This window comes from Bacillus rossius, chromosome 5, assembly GCF_032445375.1.
Source record: "Bacillus rossius redtenbacheri isolate Brsri chromosome 5, Brsri_v3, whole genome shotgun sequence".
NCBI classification, from domain to species: Eukaryota; Metazoa; Arthropoda; class Insecta; order Phasmatodea; family Bacillidae; genus Bacillus; species Bacillus rossius.
In genome coordinates, this window is record NC_086333.1 from 25,789,995 (window position 1) to 25,816,130 (window position 26,136).

Genomic DNA, 26,136 nt, shown 5'->3' on the forward strand with positions numbered 1-26,136 from the left:
TCCAAAGTTCCTATTACACAATGGAAGTTTCCTTGTAAGATGTTCCATGGAAATGGTATGGATGGTTCTGTAGAAGAATTAGCAAAGACATGGCCATTCTCAAAGTCGTTGTTTGGTACTGTGAAAGTGTTATTGCTACCATGTATGTGTGTTAATAGGTTTGTTTTACGCGAAATTACTTTTATACTTTGAGCTCTCAGGGCAACCTTCAGCATTTTAAATTCCACAAGCAGTATAGTGGAGGGCCATTTTACTCCTGAGAGCAAGATGCTATCATGTCACTCAGGTTATGCCCTCGATACTCCTCCTCTCGAAGAAGAGTTGTGAGGGCAAGTCACCTGCTGCTTGTTTTGGCACGATAATTTACTTCATTGTTCAGTGTTTTGTAATTTTTAGGACAATAACTTAAATGTTGTGCTACAAATGACAATGATGATCGTATATTTACTACTCATGGATTTTGAATAAAGTATTTTTGTTAATGTATATTTATTCAAATTCTACATGTGACATGGAGTATATTCGCATTAACGATCTTAAATTAAAAAACGGCCAAAATAAATTGATTAAGCTCTCACAATTTGTGGCACAATATTAGACATTGCCTAAGCAATTTCACCTTCAGGCCATTCTTAATTCGCAATTGAATTTTTCAAAACATGTAATTTTGTGCTAGGTCAAAAAAGAAAATTTTTTAAAATAAACCTCAAGTCGTTCTCTTCGCCTATATTAGAGTTTCCTACTCTTTTTGACCTAGGTACGTTTGCTTCTCTTATATCTCATAGGGAGCAAACGAGACGGCGAATAAAACAAATCCATCAGGTCTCTGGCCAAATTCATATTTTTGACTCTGGTGTTGATATCTTTACTCCGGTGTTGATGTCTACGTATATTGTTTACGTTTTAATATTTTTAATTATTACTTGTTAAGTAATTTTTATTCAATATTGAAATTATAAATTTTACCTTCTAAGCACAATGTCGGAAAGGAAAGTTTTAAACGTAAGTTAACAACATGAAAGCGAGGAAATAAAATATCAAAGTTACATTTAAAAATTCAAGTTAAATATAAATTTACAATTTTTTTTGCTAGTTTCTTTAACTGGGCTCAGTATTATTACTACTATATCTGTTTGCTCACTTGTTGAATAATTGTATGTATCACATGCAATACTATTTTCGGTTTTCCATGTTAGGTTAATTCCACCTTATCTTTTCCAGACATTAAATTTAGGGTAATGCCAAATAAATTGTGTTTAACGTTAACAGAAATTTGGGGTCATTCTATTTCCCGATTCCATAATACTAATGACGTCACCATGATGGCGTTGCATATGTCATTACCACCCCTACATTTTTACGGATCGCGGGAATATAGGGTTAAGGCAGGGAATTGATAAACACACTAGTTTTCATTTATTTTATATTTTTAACATTATGCTTTCTTGGTATCATAAATTAGACTATAATTTCATCATGAACTAGACTAATTTCTTCCCCCCCTCCAATAGCCCTAGTCTTTTTTTATATCAATATTTTATTAATAAAGCAATTATATCAATATAAATTAAAACGTGTTGTGGTATTTCGAAATATTACAGTGCCCAATATATTACAACACTTCATTATGCCAAAAAATAAAAGTGGTAGGAAAAGTTGTAATTATGAGGAACAAAATACCAGGATTGCAAAACAGAGTAGACCGGTTGGAACTGTATTCTACTTCACGAAACCAACAAAATATTACCCCGAAAGGTCTTACTTTCAAAATATTAAGTACTGTTATCACAAAATAGACTAGTCTACTTCACGATACCACAAAAATTGATCACGAAAAGTCTCTATTTCAAAAAAATGAAATACCGTTATCAAAAACCAAACTTTACTGGATAAAATTTTTATTCTTCAGTATATTACCCGAAAGTTACCAAAATGAAATACGTTTAAAAAAATACTGCCTCTACAGTTCTCTGGCCAAAACCTGCAAATTTTCCGTCTTACCCCGTAAGAATGGAGTTATACTTTTATTGTAACCAACCTCAATCGCGTGATACACTCTTCCGTCCAGAATATATTAAAGTATTGATAATATAGCTGACCTAAACTAATCAGCCATTCACTTCCTTTTCATTATGTGAACAAATGGTAACTGAACGTATTGAATTTCACATTTCACTTAACCTTTAGAGCTACACCTTTTTTCATTTAACATACACACTTGTCACACATATCCAATTTAACTCTTTTTGAAAGTAATTTCGTCTCTACTTTTTTCTCTTCAAACCATTTACTTTGTTAACCGCATTGCCGTCATTTTCTACATTTTCCATAACTTTTCATTAATCAAACAATGAACATTACACATCACACGTGGTCTGTAACTTACATTATTGCCACTAACTACTTCCCATTAAGGAAAAACTACACATGAACATCAACTCCATTGCTACCAAAACATAAAATCCTACTCTATTCCAACTTCATTGGCGTACTCCTATGCAGTCATTTTTTACCCATACTTTTTGTTTTGACACGTAATAAGCTTCCACACTTGCTGGAAACAGCTTCTAGAATTGGCCCAGAAATTTTAAAACCGGAGATGGTAACCATGGTATGTGAGTGTCCTATGTGTTTTGTATTGACAACTCCCCTTCAGGCTGCCTGGAGAAATGGAGGCTTATAAATAAATAAAAAAAAAAAAAAAAAAATGGTACTAATCGGTTTAAGGGTGTTACGATACTTCAAGTGGGGTAATTCTGAAGGAGACCGATTTCTCTGAGGGAAAAAACATTCTGGCATGCTTTTTAATCAATTGCTAAGAGGTCTATGTGATACATCAAATAAGTTCACCATTTTAAGGCGTAGTTAGGTTAGGTTTGTATATTGCAAATCTGAAATACTTTGAGAATGGTTTGTTGGGTTAGGTTAGTTAAATTTTAAATACTTTAAATGATTGTGAATGGTTGGTTGTGTTAGCTATTTTTAAAATACTGTAAAATTATTCCATGGTTAAGTAGGAGTTATCAATTTAAAATATATCTCACTTAAAGAAATTAATGGCACATATTATTATATAGGATTTTTAATTTAGCTAACCATACCAAACCTTGTGATATCATAGAATTTGTAATGTAGCTATCCTAACCTAACTGCATGTTAAAATGGTAAGCTGCTGAGAGCGGGTTGGTAAGTTCCAGTGTATCCGCGCAGGGGGAAATCGAGCCTGGCTCCACATGGGCCACGTCATAGCCCAGGGACAAAGTCGAATGCTGGGAGCACGTGCCCATCCACGTGGTGACGCCTTAGATCTCTATTTACGCCAACACGATAACCCATCTTACGACAACTTAAATCCCGGCAGTCATTCTAGATAACCCTGAATTACGTACATTATTTTAGGGACTACGAAAAGTGATATAAGTCAAATAAATTATAGTTTCAATTTAACTAAATATTCTTCCCTGAAACATTCAAATTATTATTTGACATGGCAAACTCAAATCTGCAAAACTCTATAATTATAAAACTTTGTTGACCCATACTGCTGTAAAAATAAACTTAACTATAATTGTATATCCAAATCACCGGCATTGAAGTTCCACCCTTCAACAGTCATCAGCAAACATTACTGTGTTCACCAAACATTAATAATGATATTTTTGATAGACTCATTTCACAACGTTTGATAGTTATGCTCCTTTAGTTGATAAACAGTTAATTGTAAAAAATAATATAATTTACTAGCCCTCATTTAATGTAAACTTCATCACATTATCTTGATAACTTATTTTTTGAATGACATATCTTGTGTTGTCTAGTTGTCATGTTCATGACATTTTCTTAAATTTTTTTTTTAATAATTTGTAAAATATGTAGGCCTAAGTACTTGCATACAGTCTTCATATAAGTATTCCCATTTGATAAAGACATTTGGGTATCCTACCTTAACTAAGGCTGAATCTACTGAAAGTTATACCTAGATGTTAAATATTTACTGAAGGCAGCTCCGTCCATAAATGTTCTTTACAAAATGTTTACATCTATTTCAGAAATACTATCCACCGGATTTTGATCCGTCTAAGATACCTCGCATGAAATTGCCTCGAAATCGACAATATACAGTTCGTCTGATGGCACCATTTAATATGAGGTATGTTTTGTAATACTTGGTGTCTTGGAAATTTTGTAGCTAGGTGAATGACTGAATGAATGAATAAATAAATGTTCTAAATGCATCTTTGAATTGAGTTCATTAAAACATATTAAGAGTAATAAAATGTGAATGGGGGAGGGAAATGGGAGTATCCTAAGAAAACCCATTGGCTCACTGCAACTTCCGCCAAGTTTCCTATTGGTGAAAAATCAGGGTTAGACCTTGCCGGGAATCAAACCCAGATTGACTTGGTGAGACTATGTTTTCTGACTTTTAACCCACATGTAGCACCATTTTATAGCTAGATATAGAAAGTTTGTAGCCAACAAAACCTGAAACTATGAATAAGAATTTATACTTCAAGTAGGTACCGTATTTACTGGTAAATGGGTTGGCCCTTCATGTTGGTCAAAAATTTTTGGCAAATATAATATAATTTTTACCATAAGGTTCGCCCTTGAATATGAGTCCCGCCATATAACTGACTCTAGTAGAATACAAGTGAAGTCTTTATGGTCCGTGTCTCAGCTTATTGCCACGAAAGAAATGGCAATGATGTCCTTCGTCTTTCCCCTCTTCATCCTTTATAGCACTTTCTCCCTCCTCCCCCATGCACTATCTAACAAAATATACAAAGGAAAAGAATGCTATTTTTTATATCCATGTTTCACTTCCTGTCTTCCTCAAGAGAGAAAAGACTGCAGGCTATTTCCTTGTCAATTTTTTATGTAAGTTTCTTCAATATAAACAAGCACGCCCTTTATAGCAGTTTTGTCATGAATGAAATGTTGCAGTAGAAAGAGTAAGAAATCTCACGCAAAAACAATGTTTGGACACAGTTGCATCACAAAATCCTTTCAAAATGACATGATAATTGTTTATGGTGCCAGTTCACAACACCTTGCGGGGGAGGGAGAACCGACCATAAACACTGCTGTGTGGCCACATGCATGTACACGCATGCCCTTCCCCCCCCCCCCCCCTCTCTCTCTCTCTCTAGCTACACGACAGGGGGCAGACTAGCTTATACAGCGCAGTTCATGATGCTTTATACTTACTGCTGAGATATTTTAATGAAACATTTATAATTACTCTTGACATATTTATTAAAAACCAATACAGACTAGTTATTTAAGCACATAGTCAACCACAACAGAGCAATGTTTATTTTTTTTCTCCCAAAATTTAAATTTTCACATATGGGTCGCAGTACATTTTATTAAACAAAATTGGCATAAAATCTGTGATCTTACGCAGGTAAATACGGTATTCTTTCCAGCAAGATTAAACACCACAATCTGTCTAAATGAGTGTTAGATCAGAGGTTTCCAAAATGTGCGCCGCGGTGTCCTGGGGTGCCGTTGAGAGTAAACGGGCGCAGTGAGACGCTCCTGTTTTCTCTTCTCTGGAAACTTAACTTATATTCACAATAAACAATTCAGATCACACGCACTGCATGCACCACTCGCTGCGTTCGCCAGTACTTTCGCTCGGGTTGTATTCGAAAATAAGATTGCCATCACATTTTAAGGGCGTATGTCCCGTTCCAGGTCATGATTTTAGATTTATATTAATCACTGATCAACTTTTAGACATTTTCAATCGTTTAACTTTAACTAAATGAAAAATATATATAGTTGCATACTTTTTGCATAATTAGCTGCCAAAGTTACATTTTTAACCTTTTTGGGTTGTACAAATAAGGAGAATTTTATTTATTGCAGAACTGAAACTTTTTAGGATTAACTGCAATGCCACTGGCTACTTCAAGAAATGGTTTGCATTTCTATCACAAAAACTCATTTCATGTTTCTTGGTTGTTAATATCATAAAAATTTTGAGAATTTTGAAATGTCAGGTAAAATTAATTAATATTTTCATTTTTTTTTTGAAGATGAACATTTGTCCAAACAAACCTGAAGTGAATTTTTTTTTTAATGTTTAAGTACACTAAATAGTGCGTGTGTACATAAATTTCAGTTTGAAAACTTTAAAAAATTTAAAATCTAATTACGTATATTGTCTATTGTAACAGATGTTAATAATTATGAATTTCATGTCAGTCTAAAGTCGTATTAAAATAAGAAAATAATACTTCTTCTGTGTATTTTATATATAGTGTAAACTCTATATAACGACACTTAACGGACTGAGCATTTTTAAGCGTTATAGAGAGTGGTCATTAAATGGAGAGAAACAAAAGATATCATTTTATATGTATCTACTAATAGAGTACACATTTTACACACAAACATGAATATTCATACAGATAACAACACATATTGCATATTGTCTGTTATCTTCGTCTGATGTTTTTTTGCTGCTCCAATATTTTAATTGGATTTTCTTATGTATTTTACTGATATCTTGAGATACTGCCAGATCATCTTGATTATATAAAAACTATTTTTCTAATAGTTTCGCTGCATCAAATTCTTAATAAAACTTCTTCATCAATACACAAAGATTTTCGTTTACTCCCCATGTTTACAGTTCGAAAGTCTGTAAGCAACTGCGAAAACGATAACGTGTAACAACTTGACAAAAGTCTAGTGACCGAGTTAAACATGTGCAAGTTCATCATACAAAAACAAAAGACAAAATTTCTTAGAATGTACGGTAAGTCAGTCGATGTAAACACGTGCTAGATAATACAACAACAAAACAGCAAACTAAAGAATGTACACAACTGCAGTTCTGATCAACTTCGGCAACTTAGAAAGTACTGCTTCATGATTTATAATGCCGTATTGTTGCGTTGAATAGAGTGAGCGTGACGCTTTATAGAGTGTATTATTGTATTGAAAACAAGGTAAACCAATCAAAGTCAAGCAATTTTGATGTTTTAAGGAGTTTGTCGTTAAATCGGATGACGTTATAAATAGTTTACACTGTAATTTGAAAACATCGTCTACCTGTTAAGAAGGAAGCTACAACTATTTTCTGTTATTTCTCCATATTCTTCAGCAAACAATTTTTATAGTCTGGTTGTCTTGGATCACATTTAAAAAATTTATATTTCACACTTTTGCTATTAGTTTTTCTGTTTCTTCAGCATCTAGCACGCAGAATGCTAGACAAACTGTCTGGAAACACAGTCGGAAACTAGGATGCTGTGGGCTGGGTTCGCTGGACACTGCGACAGCCCGCGTTATGTGATTTTGTGTGCCTCGACCTTTAAACATTCCTCGCTGCCCCTCACCCTTCCCCTATTAGGGTAACTAAGTACTATGTAGTTTTTCTGCTGTCTACTCGTTCGGGTCGCTGCATTACCTTGCCAAACCAAGCTGGTACCTGCAGTGGGCCAGTGCTCTGGAGGACACGGAACTGAACAACACTGCCCCCAGGTATGACCATCTTGGTAGCACTGAGATTCAGGTCAGTGAGCAGGATATGCCTGGTCCATGCCAAAACACTGAAAGTTAAGAGGCTGTAATTTTAAATTTTACCCTTTGCTATTCTGTTAATGTGGACTTACTGCTCCATATTACAAAACACTACTGAGGAAGAAGTGCAAAGCTCTAAAGAAAAGGAAATTGTGTACTTTAAAAGACTTGCTGTGCCATACCTCAGCTTGCTTGGTGATTTTTTTTTTACTTTTTTTTTTATATTTTGCTTGTTTTGTGTCTTACTGTATTGTGTTTGTAAAACCATGTAATGCGTGGAGAGGAATTTATTGCATCCTAATGAATGAGTAATGCCAATGAAGGTTTTCTTCAGAGTTGAAATATATTTTTGTATTGGGGCCCATAGCATATCTTCTTGGAGGGGTGTACAACCTGCAGTACATTAGACTTAAATGTGCTGATTTTGGTTCCAGATGTGTAACGTGTGGTGAATATATTTACAAAGGAAAAAAATTTAATGCACGGAAAGAAGATGTTGAAGGAGAAGATTATTTGGGTATTCGCATTTATAGATTTTACATCAAGGTAAAGATTGGTTTTGGTCATATTTACATCTAATAATAAATGTTTTGTATCACTTTTTTGTTGTAAAACAAAATTGCTTGGTTTTTTATTTAGTGTACGAGATGCTTGCAAGAAATCTCCTTCAAGACGGACCCACGCAACACGGACTATGAAATAGAGGCGGGCGCAACTCGTAACTTCATGGCACTGAAGTTAGCTGAAGAGCAGGCACAACGAGAAGAGGACGAGAGAAAGGAGGATGAAGCTACAAATCCAATGAAGGTGCAACTCCATTGTTTTTGTTTACTTAGTAACACACATGGGGACTTCATCGTGGAAGCACTGACATTAATAACATTCATATTATTTATATCATTAGCAAACAACCCGTTGCTTTGCTTATGCAATTTCACGATTCGCTGGTATTTTACAATTGTAATAAACTATTTAATTCATTCCAAATAGTTTTACTAAAGAAATAGACACAGTAAAATTTCAGGTGTAAATAAGTTTTAATTTCTAACAAAACAGTTTAAGAGTGATATTATATAATGTGGTAATGCGTAAGCCTGTTACAGTTTTTGTATAGACTGAGGTAGCCAATTAATAAATTTGGGACTATTCTAGATCATGATACCATGATGAAATCACTCACATGGCATCACTTACGTTATTACTACCCCTACTTTCTTATGGAACAAGTGCAGTGATATGGAGGTTTTAGGTGGGGAACAACACACACACTGTTTTTTTTAATATTATATTTTTACAATATCGTAAACTACTCTATTTTGCGATACAGATTTTTCATTATCAATAAAATTTTGTCTGTAAACATTACTACATATGGCGGAATCAGGAAAATTAACATTGTGCCCTATATACTATAAAAATTCATTTATCTGAAAAATAAAAGTTGCGTGAAAATCGTTCGATTATGAGCTCGCAAATTAGTGTTGACCGGGCGGGATTGTATTCTAGTTCATGATACAAAAAAAATATCTTGAAAATTCTTATTTTCAATAAAGTAAATACCAGTATCACAAAATAGAATTGACCGGGTGGGACTACATTCTAGTTCACAATACCTAGAAAATATTGTATCAGAAAGCTTCACTTTCAAAGAATTAAATATCGGTATCGCAAAATAGAGTAGGTCAAGTGGGACTGTACTCTACATCATGAAACTGATAAAAATACTATCTAGAATTTTAATTGAGGTAATTATTTAAATCTTGGTATCGCAAAATAGATTAGACCGGGTGGACCTATTTTTTATTTCACAATACCACAAAATCACAAAAATTCTCATTAAATACAAATGAAATACCGCTATCGCAAAACAAACTCGACCTTGTAGAATTTTAGTCTCCTTTATGATACCTTCCACCTATAATTTACTAATTTACTCAAATTAAATATGCAAAATGTTTTTAATAGCTGACCTACCCTCACCAAACCTTTCACTTTGGGTTTATCATTTCAACAATTGCACAACTAACCACAGGAAAATGAGCCATTTTTACATTATCTAATAACTTTTATGATTCCCCTAACCAAAGCAACTATTTCATCCAACATTTCAAATGAAACACACACAATACACCTCTCACATAACATATAAAATTAAATTCACATAAAACTACAAATCACAAATCTTTATAAAACATAAAAAAAACATCTTTCCTAGCATTATTATAATATTCATTTTCTGTCAATATTTTCTTGTATACAGGTATATTACATTTAAACCAAAAACAATTTGCCATTCCTCCTCTTAATTCATTTGATATTGTGAAACACGAACTGTCACTTCCGTGGTCACTGCTATAATTACGACCATGCATTCTCTCTCTACACTGTACTGTTATATTGATACAATATAAACACTACTGTCCTCTTCTCTCGTCACTAGTACACTCATTACCCCACATATCCAACAAATTTTGTATTACCTACTTGCTTAATGCTTATTGCGTACTTATTTATTAAATTTACAATGATATTTACTTACTCTTATTAATTCACTCTTCCTTGTATAAATGGTCTCTACTATCGCTCCAAAACTCAACTATCATAAGATTTTTTTTTCCACGGTTCTGTTTTGTCTTTAGCTATAGCCAATACTACATACTATATCTTCCTTCGTTCCACCATTCCATTTATTATCATTGGACAACTTCCATGACATCATTCTTTTCCCCTACTTTTATTTTTTACACATAACAAGCTTCCACGCTTGGCCAGTATCACTATCTAAATTTGAGCCAATTTGTGAAACTCACACCTTTTTCATTTTTATTAAGATTATGTCATCATTTACACTTAAACATTAATTTTTTTTTATTATAGCTATGCTCTGATTAACTAATTAAAATTTATTACAATATTTTAAGATTTTGAAATGTAGACTACAGGTTAAAATTTCTTATTCTAAGTATTAGTTGATTAGTAGTTATGCTTTGTGTTACTTGAACTAAATTCCCAAATTTTTCTTCCCTCTCCTCATTTTCCGCAGTAATGCTAATGTAAAAATTCAGAACTACAGGTTTTGTAAACATATCAAAATTTCTTAACCAAGTAAAACCAAACTCATTACATTTTTTTACCGTACATTTTTTTACCGTAGATGTGAGGTCCAAAATATTTATAATAATCTTACATTACATATATTAAATTCAAATTTTTTTATGCCAATACTGATTTTGTGAAGTCCATATAAATATATATTTTTAAATTTATTCACCTCTGTTACAACTTAAAAGGTAATATTTTAGAAAATGTTTAGTGAGAGAAGGTAGCTTTAATTATATTTATCAATCATTGCCAGTATCTTATACTTGGATTGTATCAGTGTATATTATTATTTTATTTTTTTAATGTTATAACCATATTTACAACCTTTTCACCCATTTAGGATTTCAATTTCAGCAAGTAGTGACGACAATAAGATGGTAGATTTTGTCAGTTTATAAATATCACTAAATAACTTACATCCCACTTAATTATCTTCGGAGATATGACATGATAAAAGAAAACTTACCACTTTTTACCCCTTTTGCGGCCCAATCTAGTAAAATGGTAAATGTAAAACCATGCTATGAAATCATATAATACAATTTATTCTTGCCCATTTGCTTACCTCCTGCTTAATTTGCTTAGAGTTATGATTTATTAATATAAAAACAAACTTTCACTAACTTGGGCTTGAATTTTGAAATTAATAAAAGCATGTTACATAGCTAATTATTTGTTATTCATGCTCAGTTTCTGGCCTCTCACTTGATTTTCTTTGAATATATTATTAATTTTTTTTTTTTACAAAATAAAATTACTTATTTTGTTTTTATCCCCTTTGCTATCCAATCTCAAGAAAATATAAAAACATAAAAACATTTTAGATAATTCATATATGTCATTTATGCTGACGTCGTCCGGGCCTGCGGCCCCCTTTTGAGCCCGATATGCCACCGCCCAAACACCACCATCTGTTCAAACCTCCCGCTTGTGCGTGCGTGTGTGCGTGTGTTGCTAGCCCGGCAAGAGGGCACTTAGCTGCAGTGCGCTGCACCCCTAATTGGTATTAATAATTATTGTAATCCTTTTCTTTTCACCCCAAAATAGTGTCACGACGGCTATGCATGTGAGTGTCTTTTGTTTAACTAAATCATGATGTTTTGTAATTTAATAAATGCAAGGACGCTCCCTAGCGGGCGGCGGAGGAACTAGCACGTAACTGGATTTAAACTGTTTTCTATCATATAAGTAATTATTACAGACGGTCTGGGTATGGATGTGATGTACTAATTTTTGTAAAGAATTTATGTTATTTTCAATAATAACCCGGGGCACGCCATAGCTAAGTTGTAACGGTAATTGTGTTCGGCGCGAAGGGCGCAATGTTGCCTTCCGCAAGCCCGGGTCTCTCCCCAGTTTCCTTCTACAACCGGCCGAGAGCGGACCTCCCTGCCGACACCCCGAGGACATCACCGTTGTTTCACCGAGAAGTAGTTCTGCTAAGTAATTTATCCAAATCGTTTTCTTTATATCCTCGGGGCCTCTCTCGGTCGGAGAGACTGCTTAATTAATAATTATTTACTCTCCGGAGTTTTCGATCATCTGTCTATTAAGTAACGGCTTGAGGCGACCACGTGCGTGGTTCGCCTCCTCACCTAATTCGATTCGTGCCTCGGGCGTTTTGTAGCAGTATCAAGGGAGGATTATGTAAGGGCGTGTAACGTGAGTAATAAAACCAACTTAATTGAGTCACGTGTTTTTGTGTTCGGGGGGGCCACGTGGGTCCCTAACCTGGCCGGCGGCGTGTGGGACGCCCTGAGAGCCCACTGCAGATTAGAAGCGTGCCCGACGCTGAGAGCGGGCTTAGTTAGGGACAGGCGTTGCGTTAAAAATCAGGAGGGCTAATATCTCGCCGCACACGGGCCACGTAACGCCCTGAGTTAGAGTTTCACGCCGGGTCCACGTGCCCACTCACGTGGTGGCGCCCATTATTTTCCACCAGTATTTCCAACATTAGCACCGGTACGCCCTCAATGCTTAGTGTTTTACATCCAGCTATATTTTGTTTGGAAAAAATTATTTTTTATGTCTAACCACACTTACCCCCTTTTCACACCCTAGATATCAAATTCTAAAAAGATTCTAAAAAAATTAATGAGTTGTAACTTTATATGCTTGACATTCATTCTTGGTTTCTTACCTTTAGATCCAGCAGATTTGGAAGTATACATTTATGTTTCTTAAAACAAACCTTTCCCTTTTTACACACCTTGGGGGGTGAAACCTCGCAAAGTTGTAAACAAAATAATGCATTGTTTATTATTTTTATTATTCTTACCAAATATTTTATGTCTAGCTTTATTAGTTTCTGAGATACAATTTTTTTATAATAAATATGAACTTTACCTTCTTTTTTTTTCCCCCATAAAGGACAAATTTTGATAAATGGAGAAAAAATACAATACTGAACTCTACATGCACATTCTTCTTTCTTAGTTTCTAACCTCTAGTTGTAATAGATTCGGAAGTGGTCATTTTTTCTTTTTAAAACAATACTTAACTTCTTACATCCCTTAGGGGTTGAATTTTGCAAAATAGTAACATTGTAGTTGGTAGTTTTGGTATGTTTATTATTGATATCAAGTATATTTTCTTATGCTTGATTAGTTTCAGATTCAATTAATTATCTTAAAATCATATTTACCCCTTTTTCACCCCTTATTGGTAACATTTTCCAATACCTAGTTTTTAAGCTAGCCAATGACCTTACTATTAAAAAATTTCATCAAAGTCAGTAAGTAGTTTTCAAATGATGCTGGAACAAAGGACAAACAGACAAATTAAAAACAATAATTTTCATTTCCAAATAATTTAAATAGTCATTTCCATTAGTTTTTTTTAATAATTTCATCTAATATACAGACATTTTTTCTCAAACTTTTTTATTTTTAATATATATTTAAGGCTATCTTTGCTTTTTGTGTGTTTTTGTTAATGGAAGAATGCTTGTTCAATATCATGGTATGTATGTATATAATTATTATTAATATGGAATATCTTTTTTTTTTTTTTTTTTTTTTTACCCAAGTTGATGATAATCAGTTACGTCAATATGGCTACTTTTGGGATTGTAGGTTAAAAAAGGATAGCTAAATTAATTAATTATTTAATTAGACTTTATTTATTAACTGCTATATATTCTTTTCTAAGTTACAATACTCTAAATGATTGTCCACAAATTAATCACACTTTCATACATGTACTATTTACTCTCCCCACTGGAGCTCGGTTCAACAATGGCTATTACTGCTGTTCGTCTGTTACCACACACCTCGGTCCCAACACATTTTCACACTTCTCACTCATCTGCCCTGCCGTGGCACAGTTGACACAATCAGTGGCGTAGCCAGGATTTGTGTATGGGGGGTGTTAAGAAGCATGGCCCCCCGTATTAAAGCGGGGGGTCCGGGGGTCCTCCCCCGTGAAATTTGGATTTTAAGGTGTAAAATAGTGCTATTTTAGCAGTTTTCGGTACTTAAATTTAAATAAAGTAATGGTAAAAATTTTATTAATTTTAATATGAAATTTGTTTCAGTGATGAATAAGAAATTATTTAAATATTTGGTGCTAAGGGGGGGGGGGGGGGTTGAACCCCTAACCCCCCCCCATCCTGGCTACGCCCCTGGACACAATCCATGATACTCGGATATTCTTCAAGAAGCTTGTTGCTCGCTGTCGCTCCCACTTTACTCCTCAGCTCTTGGTCGCTCTGAGGATTCCCGGTATCGCCACCAGTCTCCCTCTCACTCGCTGATGTCGCCAACAGCCACTCTTACTTTCGCCGGTGTTGCCCATGGAAAGTCCTCAAAAGTGCCCTTGACTTAACACTAAAAGCTGCGAGAGAAATGGCATCCCAGTTATGCCACTTCACGTGATGGTGCTCTCAGGACCTGTAGAACCCTCCAGGTGAGACAGAGGCACATCAGAGATTCTTTGGGAAGGCCACTAATGGGATTTTCATGTAGTGATAGGAAAGGGACGGTTGCTTCCTGTGTCGTGCTCCTCAAGGAGGCAGGGCTCTTCCAGGAATCCACCCGGGCCGCATATTGATTTGGTTGGCCGGACCTCGCCTTTGGCAGCCTGGTTTTTATATAATTTAAATGTTTGCACCATCAGTATTGTCAATTTTATTGAAGTCATTATTCAATATAATAAAAGTCTCTCTATTATCGTGTCCTCTATATCATTGGGGCCACTAGTATTTCAATATTTTTTTGGCTTGGGATGTTTATTTTAATCTATTACTGTTATGTCTCAAGCTACTGGAAGCGAGCTTGAACACTACACGTGGCCTAGCCAGTCTAGAATTGAACCTATACCAAGGCCATATGACAGGGTTGGGATAATGGGCCACACTCCTGGAATATTTTAGTTTATGTTAGGCTGAAACTGGACTTTCCTGGTGTCATAAATAAATGACTTTTAATAGAATGAGTGATAAAATATGATTTTGTATACAACTTAAGCTATGTGATTTAAAATTCAGGTAATTATGATATAACACAAATTTTTTCACACTTTGATGCATAATGAAATGTTTATTCGGTATTTTTACTAAACTTTAGAGATACCATGCATAGTTATATAAATATATTAATGTACCCATCCCTTGAATTAGTGCCCTAATTTGTTCCAGGAAAATATAGCGCTAACCAAAAACCTTTTTTTCTATTTGTTTGTATGTTAATCAAAATAATTAATTTTTCAACCACTAAAGTGTGTTTATTGAATACCATTTCAAACAAGACCTTGATCCGACTGAAATAAATTTACATTAAGAATTTTGTGTCTTAATACATTTTAAGTACATTAATATAAACATTTGTACATATTTCACTTTGACAATAAACATCCTGAAATAAAAATTAAATGTAAAAAAAACTCAGACCGCAATATTGGCATAACATTCGTTACGAAGTAGGTTCTGACAACATTTTGAGTTACGAGACAATTATATTATAATTATAGAAAGTCTGTTGTATTGTCTAAAAATCTTAAAGATGCATAACATTATTTTTTTATTAACACAAATGATTATTTTATTTGTTTACATATTTTCTGGCACTGTTGTTTACTAAATGTAGTCTACCAACTTTAACATTTTACCAGCTAACTACATCACTACCCACTCATGCAGTCCTGAAAATTTCTGGTCTTTCTCACCACAGATGCTGAGGGATGACTACTGCAGAAGTAAGTCTTAGTTTTAGATTTTTAATGATGGATGATTTGTGAATACTGATCTGTATTTGTAATACATTGCAAAAAAAAAACACAGTGGCTCTGTCTGGTTTCATTTACGAACACACTAAAATATTTTTTTTAAAATTTATATTAAGAAATAAATACACTTACTTATAGTAACATAATAAATGAAATCACAGGCTCAGTTGAAAGTGGGGTGGATGGCACACAGGGAACTGCAAGCAGTGTAGACGGCCAGTGTCCTGGGGTTGCAGCTGCTGGAGAACCGCACCAAGCAGTCAAAGCAGGAGCTGGAGCTGCTGGAGTCGCTGGAGGAGTTGCGCGACTTGAATCGACGCCAGAGACTCATCGACTACGACTCCATGCTGTCCCAGTACGATGGGGCGGAGGCCGCTCGCCGCCTCGAGCTGGCTCAGCAGGCGGAGGACGAGAAGTACATTCGGTGAGCTCTCTGCTTTTTGTCTCCTGCTTCTTGCTCCTCATCCCAATTCTCTCTGCTCTCTGCTCTTTGCTCCTTGCTCCTTTCTCTCTGCTCTTGACTCCGTGCTCTCTACTCTTTTCTCTGTCTAAAATTGTCATAAGATCTGCTCAGCACTTTTCAACTTATCAATACAGATATTTTTTTTGTGACCCTAGCTATGATAAAAAAAAAACCTCTCTGCTGCTTCAGTTACGTCTGGAGTTTGAGGTTAACAACTATGTTAGGCAACATATCTGGCAGATATATTTGCATTATTAACATTAACTAACATTCATGAATTCTACAGCAAGAATCGTAGTCGCCTACTGCAAGAGTACAAGCTGTGAGGTGGCAAACAAGAAGTCACTTGAGTCACTGCTCACAAACTAAGCTGTTATTGTTCAACACCTAGAAACATTGGCTGCAGAAAGTATTCAGCTTTCTGCAAAACTAACCACAATATTTTTCATGTGGATTTTATTTATTTAATGACATTTTGAGTCATTTTTTGAAACTGTCATTTTCACTACAGGGAGATAAAATGGACATACATTGACCATTGTAAAACAATTGTATTCAACACTAAACAGCATGATTTTACACTCTTAGTTAGTTACTAAATTTGAATGATTAGGATTCAAGCCTAAATTACCAAGGAGTTAATTTAACAAACAGATCATCTATATATGCATTTAATAGCAGCTATGTTGACATTCTCAGAGAGCTACACAATGTTTTCTGCAAAAGGTTTTCTGATTTGCATGACTTGGAAGTTATCGGTGCTGCACTGAAGATTATGAAGTGAAAATATTGCCCACAGACAAAAACATTATTTTGGTGAAGAAAAAATGGAATTTTGTGTGTCACTACCAGTACTCTTGGATTGGAGAACAATAGCGTAACAGTGGAGGTATCGTAAATAATTGGGCAGATTTCAAAAAATTCTGACACCATAACTTAAACAATCTTTCAGGTTATGAACTGTGGAAAATGTGTGCTAGGCTTAGAGTGCATATTAATTTTCCAAATCTTGGCCAAATTCTTAACATAAGTGTATTTCCAGCTTCAAATGCCAAACTGGAGAAAGCATTTTCTACAGTAATGAGTTTTCACCAACCATTGCTGCTGTAATATTCTTCTCAAAGAATCACCATCCAGAAACAACCCCTTATGGTCGTCAACCAGGCTATCAAAGAAGCTGAAGTCTAGTATCATAAGTAGGGTTAGAAGTTTTCCGCGATTCCGCAATCGCGGAATATTTCGCAGAATTACAAGAGTCCCGCATAATCGCAGAATAATCGCAGAATTACCGATTTTGCTGTACCTTTTTTGTCCATTTTGAGTGCAGTAATAATGCGTGCAAGGGTTATGTTCTCCCAAATAATATCTTAATTATTATGGGCAGAGTGAATAATTTCCAAACATTGTATAAAACATACATTTTCATATAATTAATGCGGCAATGCTGTTAAAAAATACAAGTTTGAATTACCAAATCACGTACGGCAAAATAAATTTTGTTTGCAGAGAATCCAAAGATAAGATTATAAGATGAGTAGCACATTGAGCGAGCGATCCTGCCGGCATTTATGAAACGACTGTAGTCACAGTCAATGGAAATATGTGCGCATCAATCGACTAATCGATCGATACAAGGCTTCGAATACGAAAGAATGACCTTATGGCCGTTGGCGCAAGATGTAGGCCACACAGAATATTAAAAAATATAAATATATAGATATATCGTGATCCACTAAAGAAAATGAAAATGTCTTTAAGTAAATAAGTTTTTTAAAGAAGCCAGCGGGGGTAAAACAGCTATTCAAAATTGTTTTTGTTAGCTCGTTGGAAAAACTGGCTTCTTTAGGTTGTATATACATGTTTCAAACATGATAAACTATTTTTAATAAATTGCAGAACTTTACATTTCTTATCGCAGAATTTCTTGTTTTCTATCGCAGAATTTGTGTTTCACTATCGCAGAATTTTGGCCTTTGGTGTGCAGAAAACTCCTAACCCTAATCATAAGTGCAGAAACAGGAACATTTTCAGATTTTGATAGCTCTGTGTCTTAGTTTCAAGGATTTAAGTACAGTACCACAGTTTTGTAACCATTAATATAGGAGTTAGGGTAAATAATTAAAATCTCTATTTTACAAATGTGATTTTACCACTCCCTTTGTTTTTACTTGTTATTTATTTACGCTGTTTATATTTTCTTAATAAAATGTTATTTAAGATTTCTGTTCAATTGCTAAACAAAATTAGGTAACTACAGCCCAAAAGTTTATATGTGTAGCAAATTGCTATACAAACTTTTAAAATGAAATTACGAGGTGAGTAAATTTGACTTACAAACCTTGGCTACAGGTTCATAGTGTAAAAAAGTTGAAAATATACATACAGCAGATGGTCTTAAGTGCCTCCAAAGACTATTATACTCATTTGAAATGGCAGCTGAACCGGGAGTTTTTTGTAAATAATAAAAAAAAACTATAATGAAATGCCAAGCATCTGCGTAATGTCTAATAATGGAAATTATTTAGGTTGACAATCTTATTTCCCATAAATTTTGGTGATGCAGAGGAGTAATTTGGTTTTCAAAGGCTGATTATTAATCTAAATGTCTAAATTAATGAAAGAGGTCGCTGTACTACCCTATACCCCACCATTTTCACGAGAAACTAAAATAATTTAGAGTGAAATAATTTGATGCCTGGCAGTTTTACAACACTCACAACACTTAGATTGAAACAGCTGCCTAAAATCAGGGGCACTGATTTTTAAGATATGTACATGCAACTGAAGATATTTGTGAAAGAAACATTGAACTAATAATTAAACTTAAACTGCAGGTGTAACGTAAAGCACATAAAAGTGAATGCTGAACAAACCATAGGTATCATCAAAAACAAGAGAAAATATGTTGTTAAACCTTTATTTGTAAGGAAAGATTTTATCATAAAACAACTTTTTTGTTAAAAGGTGTTTAACCTAAGGTTCCACAGTTCACAAAATTTATTACTTAAAATTTGAAGATTGTGCTTTAAATATGAAAGTCTTTAATAACTGGCTTTACTTACATAAATATATACACAACTACTTAGTGCCCGTCAAAGCTTTGATAAATGTGTGTATTCCGGCAGTAAATGGGAAGTCCTATTTTCAGCTACTGTCTCTTGAGGCTGGGGGACTTCAAGAATTGGAATGCATTCATCATACATACCATAAATTATTTCCATTAAATAATTTTGCTTTAGTGACAATATTTGTAGTGTTTGTAGAACTTTTTTCCATTGTACATTTGGTCGAATTTAGACTCAATTCTGTATACACTGCTGTAATTATACTTATTTCATATAAAAATGACTATTTCAACAAAATAAAAAAAAATTTAATAATTTCTACACATTTGGTCTGATTTTGCCCATTTACTTACTTGACCAAAAATTTTTTGTCTATATATTTTATGTACAGTAGAACCTCATTTTTACATATTTCAAGGGACCAGGAAAAAAATATGTAAAAACTGGGAAAATGCAAAATGAGGGAAATGTTCAAATTTTTTTTATCATCTCACTATATGGGAAACAATAAGAAAATATATACCACACTAAATAATATGTCAGAGACGGTTACATTTTTATATATTAACTAGAACTTCACTATCTCACATAATTAAAATTATAAATATGTATATCCAATATCGCTGTTCTTCATTATTGCCGAAAGTTAAACATGAAATTTGCTGTTCTTGTGTAAGAGATGAGAATGTTGAAGCATCTTGATATAGCCACTTGGTCTGCTGAAATTTTGTAACACAATTGATTTTTGAACTTTGTATTTAATTACGTGTTAAAGTTTTATTAATTTCAGATTTTTTGAGAAATAATACTATAAAACGATAGCTACCACCATCAATATAATTGTTTACATTGAGGAATAGAAGTTAAATTGCCATTGCATTGTTTGGATATTCATTGCAGCCATTTGACATTTCAGAATGTTTCTAATGTGTTAAAATGTACATCGCCGAATATGCATGAAGACACCATATTTATAGGAAACTCGTACGTTGCTTAAAACGTATTTTAATAATGGAACAGTAATCCGCTCTTTTGTGTATTTAAAATGCAAGTTTTCACCTTTATTTGAGTAACAGGCGATTTGCCTAAAGTCATTTCTCCTAAAGGCGTTTTGCCTAACGGCGATTTGCCTAACGGCGTTTTGCCTAACGGCGTTATGCCTAACTGCATTTTGCCTAACTCCGCTTTGCCTAACGTTATTTTGCCTAACGGCGATTTGCCTAACGGCATTTGGCCTAAAATGTTACTATGATGACAAAACCTCGTTTTGCCTAACGGCGAATTGCCTAACGCCATTTTGCTTATAGTGATTTTCCTAACAGCATTTTGCCTGACCTAACCTAGCCTAACTTAACCTAACCTAACCTAAGCTAACCTAAGCTAATATAACCTAACATAAGCTAACCTAACCTAAGCTAACCTAACCTAACATAAACTAACGGCATTTTGCCTATCAGCGGTTTGCCTAACGGCATTTTGCCTAACTGTATTTTGCCTAATGGTTGATTTGCCTAGCGGCGTTATGCCTAACGGCATTTTTCCTGAACTGCGTTTTGCCTAAAATTAGGCAAAACACCTTTAGGCAAAACGACACAAGCCCCTTTATTTTCATGCATAATACTTTTAAAATTAAAGGGGAACGCTAATAAAAGTACTTATTAATTTTCATGTTTATGTCACCATACGTTTGGTTCATGGCCGTATGGTGTACAATAGCACGTGGCACAAAAAAAAAGTAAGTTGTTTACAATGGCGAACGAAGCTGTGGTGACCATACACTCATGCAGTAATGCTTAATAATTAAACTTCACGCTATTCATTTTGAGAATTTATTGTTTTCTCTAAATTTTCCGATGGTTTGCCACGAAATACAGCACTAATTCTACGTAAACAGTGGGAAATGCTTTTGCGCAAGGCGGGAAAAGAATGCATTATTAGTACATATAGGGAAATTGACAGTGCATGTAAAAAAATACGTTAATCGCGGGAATTCGTATATCGCTGGTACGTAAAAATGAGGTTCTACTGTATTAGTATGGAAGTGATTACTGCAAAATTCATATTACTACTCAAACTGTAATACATCCTTATCTTTTTTAAATAAAATTAACATCAATTGGTTATTGTGTTAGAATAATCAATACTTTTGAAACTGAGTCCATGTTTCTTACGGTTTATATAATTTTTAGTTATGTTAGTTTTTATAGATACTTTTTTCCTCTATTTTTTATATTGCAAGTTCTTTGTCAACAGTTCTGTGTTTGGAGCCAAAGATTCAAAAACCAAGATTGTGGAAGAAGAAATAATAGAAATGAATGAAGAAAAGACTAGATCGTCTGCTAGTGTGGGCAGCCAAAACCATGGAGAACCACCCCCTAAAGTTGCAAAGATCTCTTCTCATTCTACCCCTAGTACTTCCGCAGCTGAAAAAACAGTGCAGGTACGTTAAAATTATCAATTGTTTATAAACATTATGTTTTATCATGAGTTGAAACTCATTGAATTAAATTTTTGTCGGCTGGCCTGGAAGAACTGAAAAAGTAATTTTTAAGCAATAGTGACCTAAATGTTACTAAGACAAAGACAATTACCATTCTGAGTGGTGACTATTAGCTATACTTTCTGTGTTGGATGACAAGGCTGTGTGCATGGTGCAACTTACAAACTGACCTCAGGTGGGAGCCACTACGACAGCGAGAGCGTCCAGCGTGGGCGTGCTGTCCGGCAAGAGCAGCCTGGCGGGGTTGGTGCGCGTGAGGCAGTCCGCTCCCACCAAGCCCGCGCCCAGCGCCTTGTCGCTGCTGGGGGCGTACTCTGACAGCGACGGTGACGGAGACTGACATGGTGGCTTGCTGGCACGACTCCCTCGTCTGCTCCGCCTGTGGCACAGCACCAGAGCCTGGGAAGGAAGTACATATGGAGTATGGACTTCTCGTCAGTCAAGATCACAAGAGAGGTCGTAGGGCATACATATTCATAAGGGTGTCGATTTGGGTTAGGCAGTGAAAGTCCTACTTCAGAGCACAATGTGTATATATCCGTCATATCAATTTCAGAATTCAACTGCTTATAATGTTTCAATTATATATTTAGAAATTCCTTATGAAATATATTTCCCTTTTAAAATACTGTAGAACCACCCCCTTTTTTTTTACGCTGAAAATGTTGTAAACTGCGGGAAAGTGTAAAATAATGGAAATGCATGAAAAATTATTTTTTGCTGAGAGGACAGTGATATACGACCTTACAATAGGCCTACAATTTGTTGATATAAAAATTGTTATTAATGTGTGAAGCATATATAAATAGAATAATCAACATTAAAGTCCTATATTTATATTCTTTATCAAGTATAGGTTAACGTACATGCACATACTTTAATCAGCAATTCATAGTAACATTAGACATTTTTAGGTTAAGAATATTAATAAAAATAATTACTTTTATCATCACACTGGGTTGCATTTCCTTCAATAATTTTGTGATTTTTCACAATTGTGTTCAGAGTTCAAATAGGCAAGCCTAACCTGTCAGCAAATGGAACATGAGTATCTTTGTGCTCATCCATGCACTTTAAAATGTTCATCAGTTGAAAATGTTTTTCATCTTTTGCAAGATGTCATCTCGATAAGTTACATACAGATAAAAATTCAATTAATTGCATTAAAGACAAAATTTCATGCTTATTGACATTTAAATTTTTTACTGACCATGTTATTTTTAACAGATGTTGACAAAGATGAATACCATAAATATAAACTTCATACTACGATATGTATAAGTTACTGATGGACAGTCAGAATTTCTATAAACTGTAGTGCTAGCATCACTTACTAATATTTTCTCAAAGTCTGTCATTGTTAGACCAGTATTGGCAGCCTGTAAATATTGTTTTTAATGGAAAAGCACATCGGAAAATCCAAAAGATACAGTGCTAGTGTTCCCAACAGCATTTTGGATTTGGTATTACACACGAAAGTGTTATCTTCATATGTATCATGTATGTGACAAACACGTGAATAACAAATTTATGTATGTATATCATAAGCAACAAAAATTGTGGGAAGCGTTGTTTCCAGGATTTTTGTTACCACGAAAACAGTTAACCCTCATTTCATTGAAGAATGGCTAATTACATCAAAATGTTGTAATGGTTGTTTTCAATATAGGTTTTGGTCAGTGAAAAATTTAAAAAGTTGGGATGAGTCAAGAAAAGTTTGGAAATTCAGTATCTGGGTTTTACTTGACAGCTTGCATTATCAAAAACATCTTTCCTTAATTTGTATTGATGTGGAATTCATATCCAGTAATGGAGTTTCCACTCCAGTTCTGTCCTTTATAATTAAAAATGAATAATTTTCTTTTATTTGCAATCATGTTAGAAGGTTAGAACCTTTGGGAGCGGCAACATAATGTGTAGAAAGGGCTGAACACTGAATTTCACTTAACTATACTTTAGCTACAAGATCTGTGTTTCTTTTTTTTCAGGAAAGGGATTTGCATTTTAATCTACACAAACTTCCCCCACTATTGGTTTGTACTTATACATTCATTAGTGATTCCCAGTCATCAGTTATTTCAGTAGAAGCAGTGGTTATTGATTTATTTAGGAATTAACTTTGCTGCCCTACTTAAAATTAGATTAAATAGCAGAATCTCAGTACAGTTAGACCCCTGGAAGAAATCAAGAAGTGACCATCTCTGATCACATCAAGATGGATTGTGTTTAGAAGCCTATTTAGAAATTGAACTGAAATAAAATTTGTGTCCATATCGGTACAAGCTTACAGACCAACACAGCATGTTAACTTTGAAAGCTTTTACCAAAGCCACTACATCAAGTAAAAAGTTGGCAACATTCTTGGTTATGTGAGACAAAGTCTCTTTGCTCCCACTGTTCATGATTATTACCACTGAAAAAATTCCCTAAAACATATTTTTCTTGTAATGTAATACACTTACAAATATTGTGTAACTAATAAAAGGAACAAATTGTATGATTTTTGACAGTGTATTAAATACTAATTTTATTAATGTGCTGCTAAATCTTTAGGGAATATATTTTTCAAAATACAGTACAACCATTTTTTGAAGTACCTGGGATTTAATAATTTCAGTAAATCAACAGTGTATTAATGGGTCCTTTTTAAAATAAGCTTTTAATTTAACATAACAAATTTCCTGTAAATATGGCGATTTTGGCGATGCTTGCTTTACTACAGTAAAAATGTTCATGATAGGTATTTGGCAGCACTGAATTTCCAAATATTGCAATGGACATGTTTGTAACCTTTTCTGTTCCTAAACATAAACAATTGTTTAAAAGTGGTTATGTTGTTTAATATAGTGGTCTCCAAACTATGGCCCGCGGGTCAACGCCGGCCCGCTACCACGGCATCCGGCCCCGTCACAGATGTACAGTATGTTGGTATTATGAGCTAGCTAGGTCTTGGCCCTTAGTACTTAGTGGAGGAGTCTGTTTGGCCCTAAGGCTAAAAAGTTGAAGGACTCCTGTTCAATAGAATAGTTTCCAAAAAAAAATTTGAAAGTAATTAATTATGTGTTGTTAACATGTGATTGCCGATTATAAACAAAGTCCAAAAAAGAATTGTGTAAGAAAATCTCACCATAAAAAAGTGAACATTTTGAAGTGCTTCAGTATGCACATCTCTTGCCCAAAAACTGAAGAGTTCATGCATCAACTTAAAAAACAATCAAGAAGAACAGCAAGGCTGAATATGATTTTTTTTTTTTTCTGTGTGTGAGAGAGAATTTCTACTTATTGTATAAATCTTAAGCATCTCTGACATTATATTTATTGTGATGTATATTTGCTTCTTATTATTGTCATTATGGTGAAATTAAAAAAAATATTAACATTTAACTGTTTTTGTTTTCCCACTTTTTAATATTTTTTTTTGTTCTGGTCCCTCAAAATACGTTAAGAAGAGGTTTTTACTATACATCTACAGCTACCTAAAAATAACAATCTGGATATTTTTGGTTTATTAATGTTGTTATATTATTGTATTTATATTTTTATAATTGTAGTGTTGTCAAACTATAAAAAATGGTTTGTTCATCACAGATCTTTTTACCTAATAAAGTGTGTTTGTGTATCTGTATCTGTGTGTGTATGTCTTTGTGTGTGACTGTGTATGTGTGTGTGTGTATACACGCACGCACGCGCCCACGCATGCACACACACACACAAAATATATTCTATTTTAATTCCTCATGTTTTCTGCATCATCGTACTGTGCTGAAGTTAGTTCTTATCTGCTGGCTCTATCCATCATTCAAAGAGCTTGGACAACGGCATCATAAGTCATACCACGCAAACATGGCAAATTTGATCCTGGTTTTATTTTTTATATCAAGATGTACAATGGTACTAAAGAGCTGAAATGTGTGTTAGCAATTAATATTAAAAAATTAAAAATAGAGGGGGAACTGTTGTACTGGTTGCACCGAGGCCTTTGAGGGCAACAGATGTGTGATTTTCATAGTATTTGTCACACACTTTTTTCAACCCCTAAGAAACAAACTGGTACCGATAAAGCTGATGACAAATGCAGAATCAAGTTTAAATGCATTTTATTTCTCCGGAAATAAGGTTACCTTGGCTCCCTGGAATATTCACCCCTGTTTCAGAGGAAGTTTACCTCACGCCTAACATGTTGTAGCAGCAAATCGTGCAGTTAGCGATTAAAGATTTTTTGGCATCAACGTTTTACTCTTTTA

At 34.4% G+C, this 26,136-nt stretch overlaps 1 protein-coding gene across 1 annotated transcript; it reads left to right on the forward strand.

Moving 5' to 3' along the window:
- Positions 1 to 867: 867 nt before the first annotated feature.
- Positions 868 to 25,517, forward strand: LOC134531656 (splicing factor YJU2). Its single transcript, XM_063367427.1, has 7 exons — positions 868 to 1,002; positions 4,050 to 4,150; positions 7,974 to 8,085; positions 8,179 to 8,346; positions 16,101 to 16,288; positions 21,646 to 21,832; positions 22,068 to 25,517. The coding sequence occupies exons 1-7, from the start codon at positions 979 to 981 to the stop codon at positions 22,230 to 22,232; spliced, it is 945 nt and encodes a 314-aa protein (XP_063223497.1). The 5' UTR covers positions 868 to 978; the 3' UTR covers positions 22,233 to 25,517.
- The last annotated feature ends 619 nt before the right edge of the window (positions 25,518 to 26,136 follow it).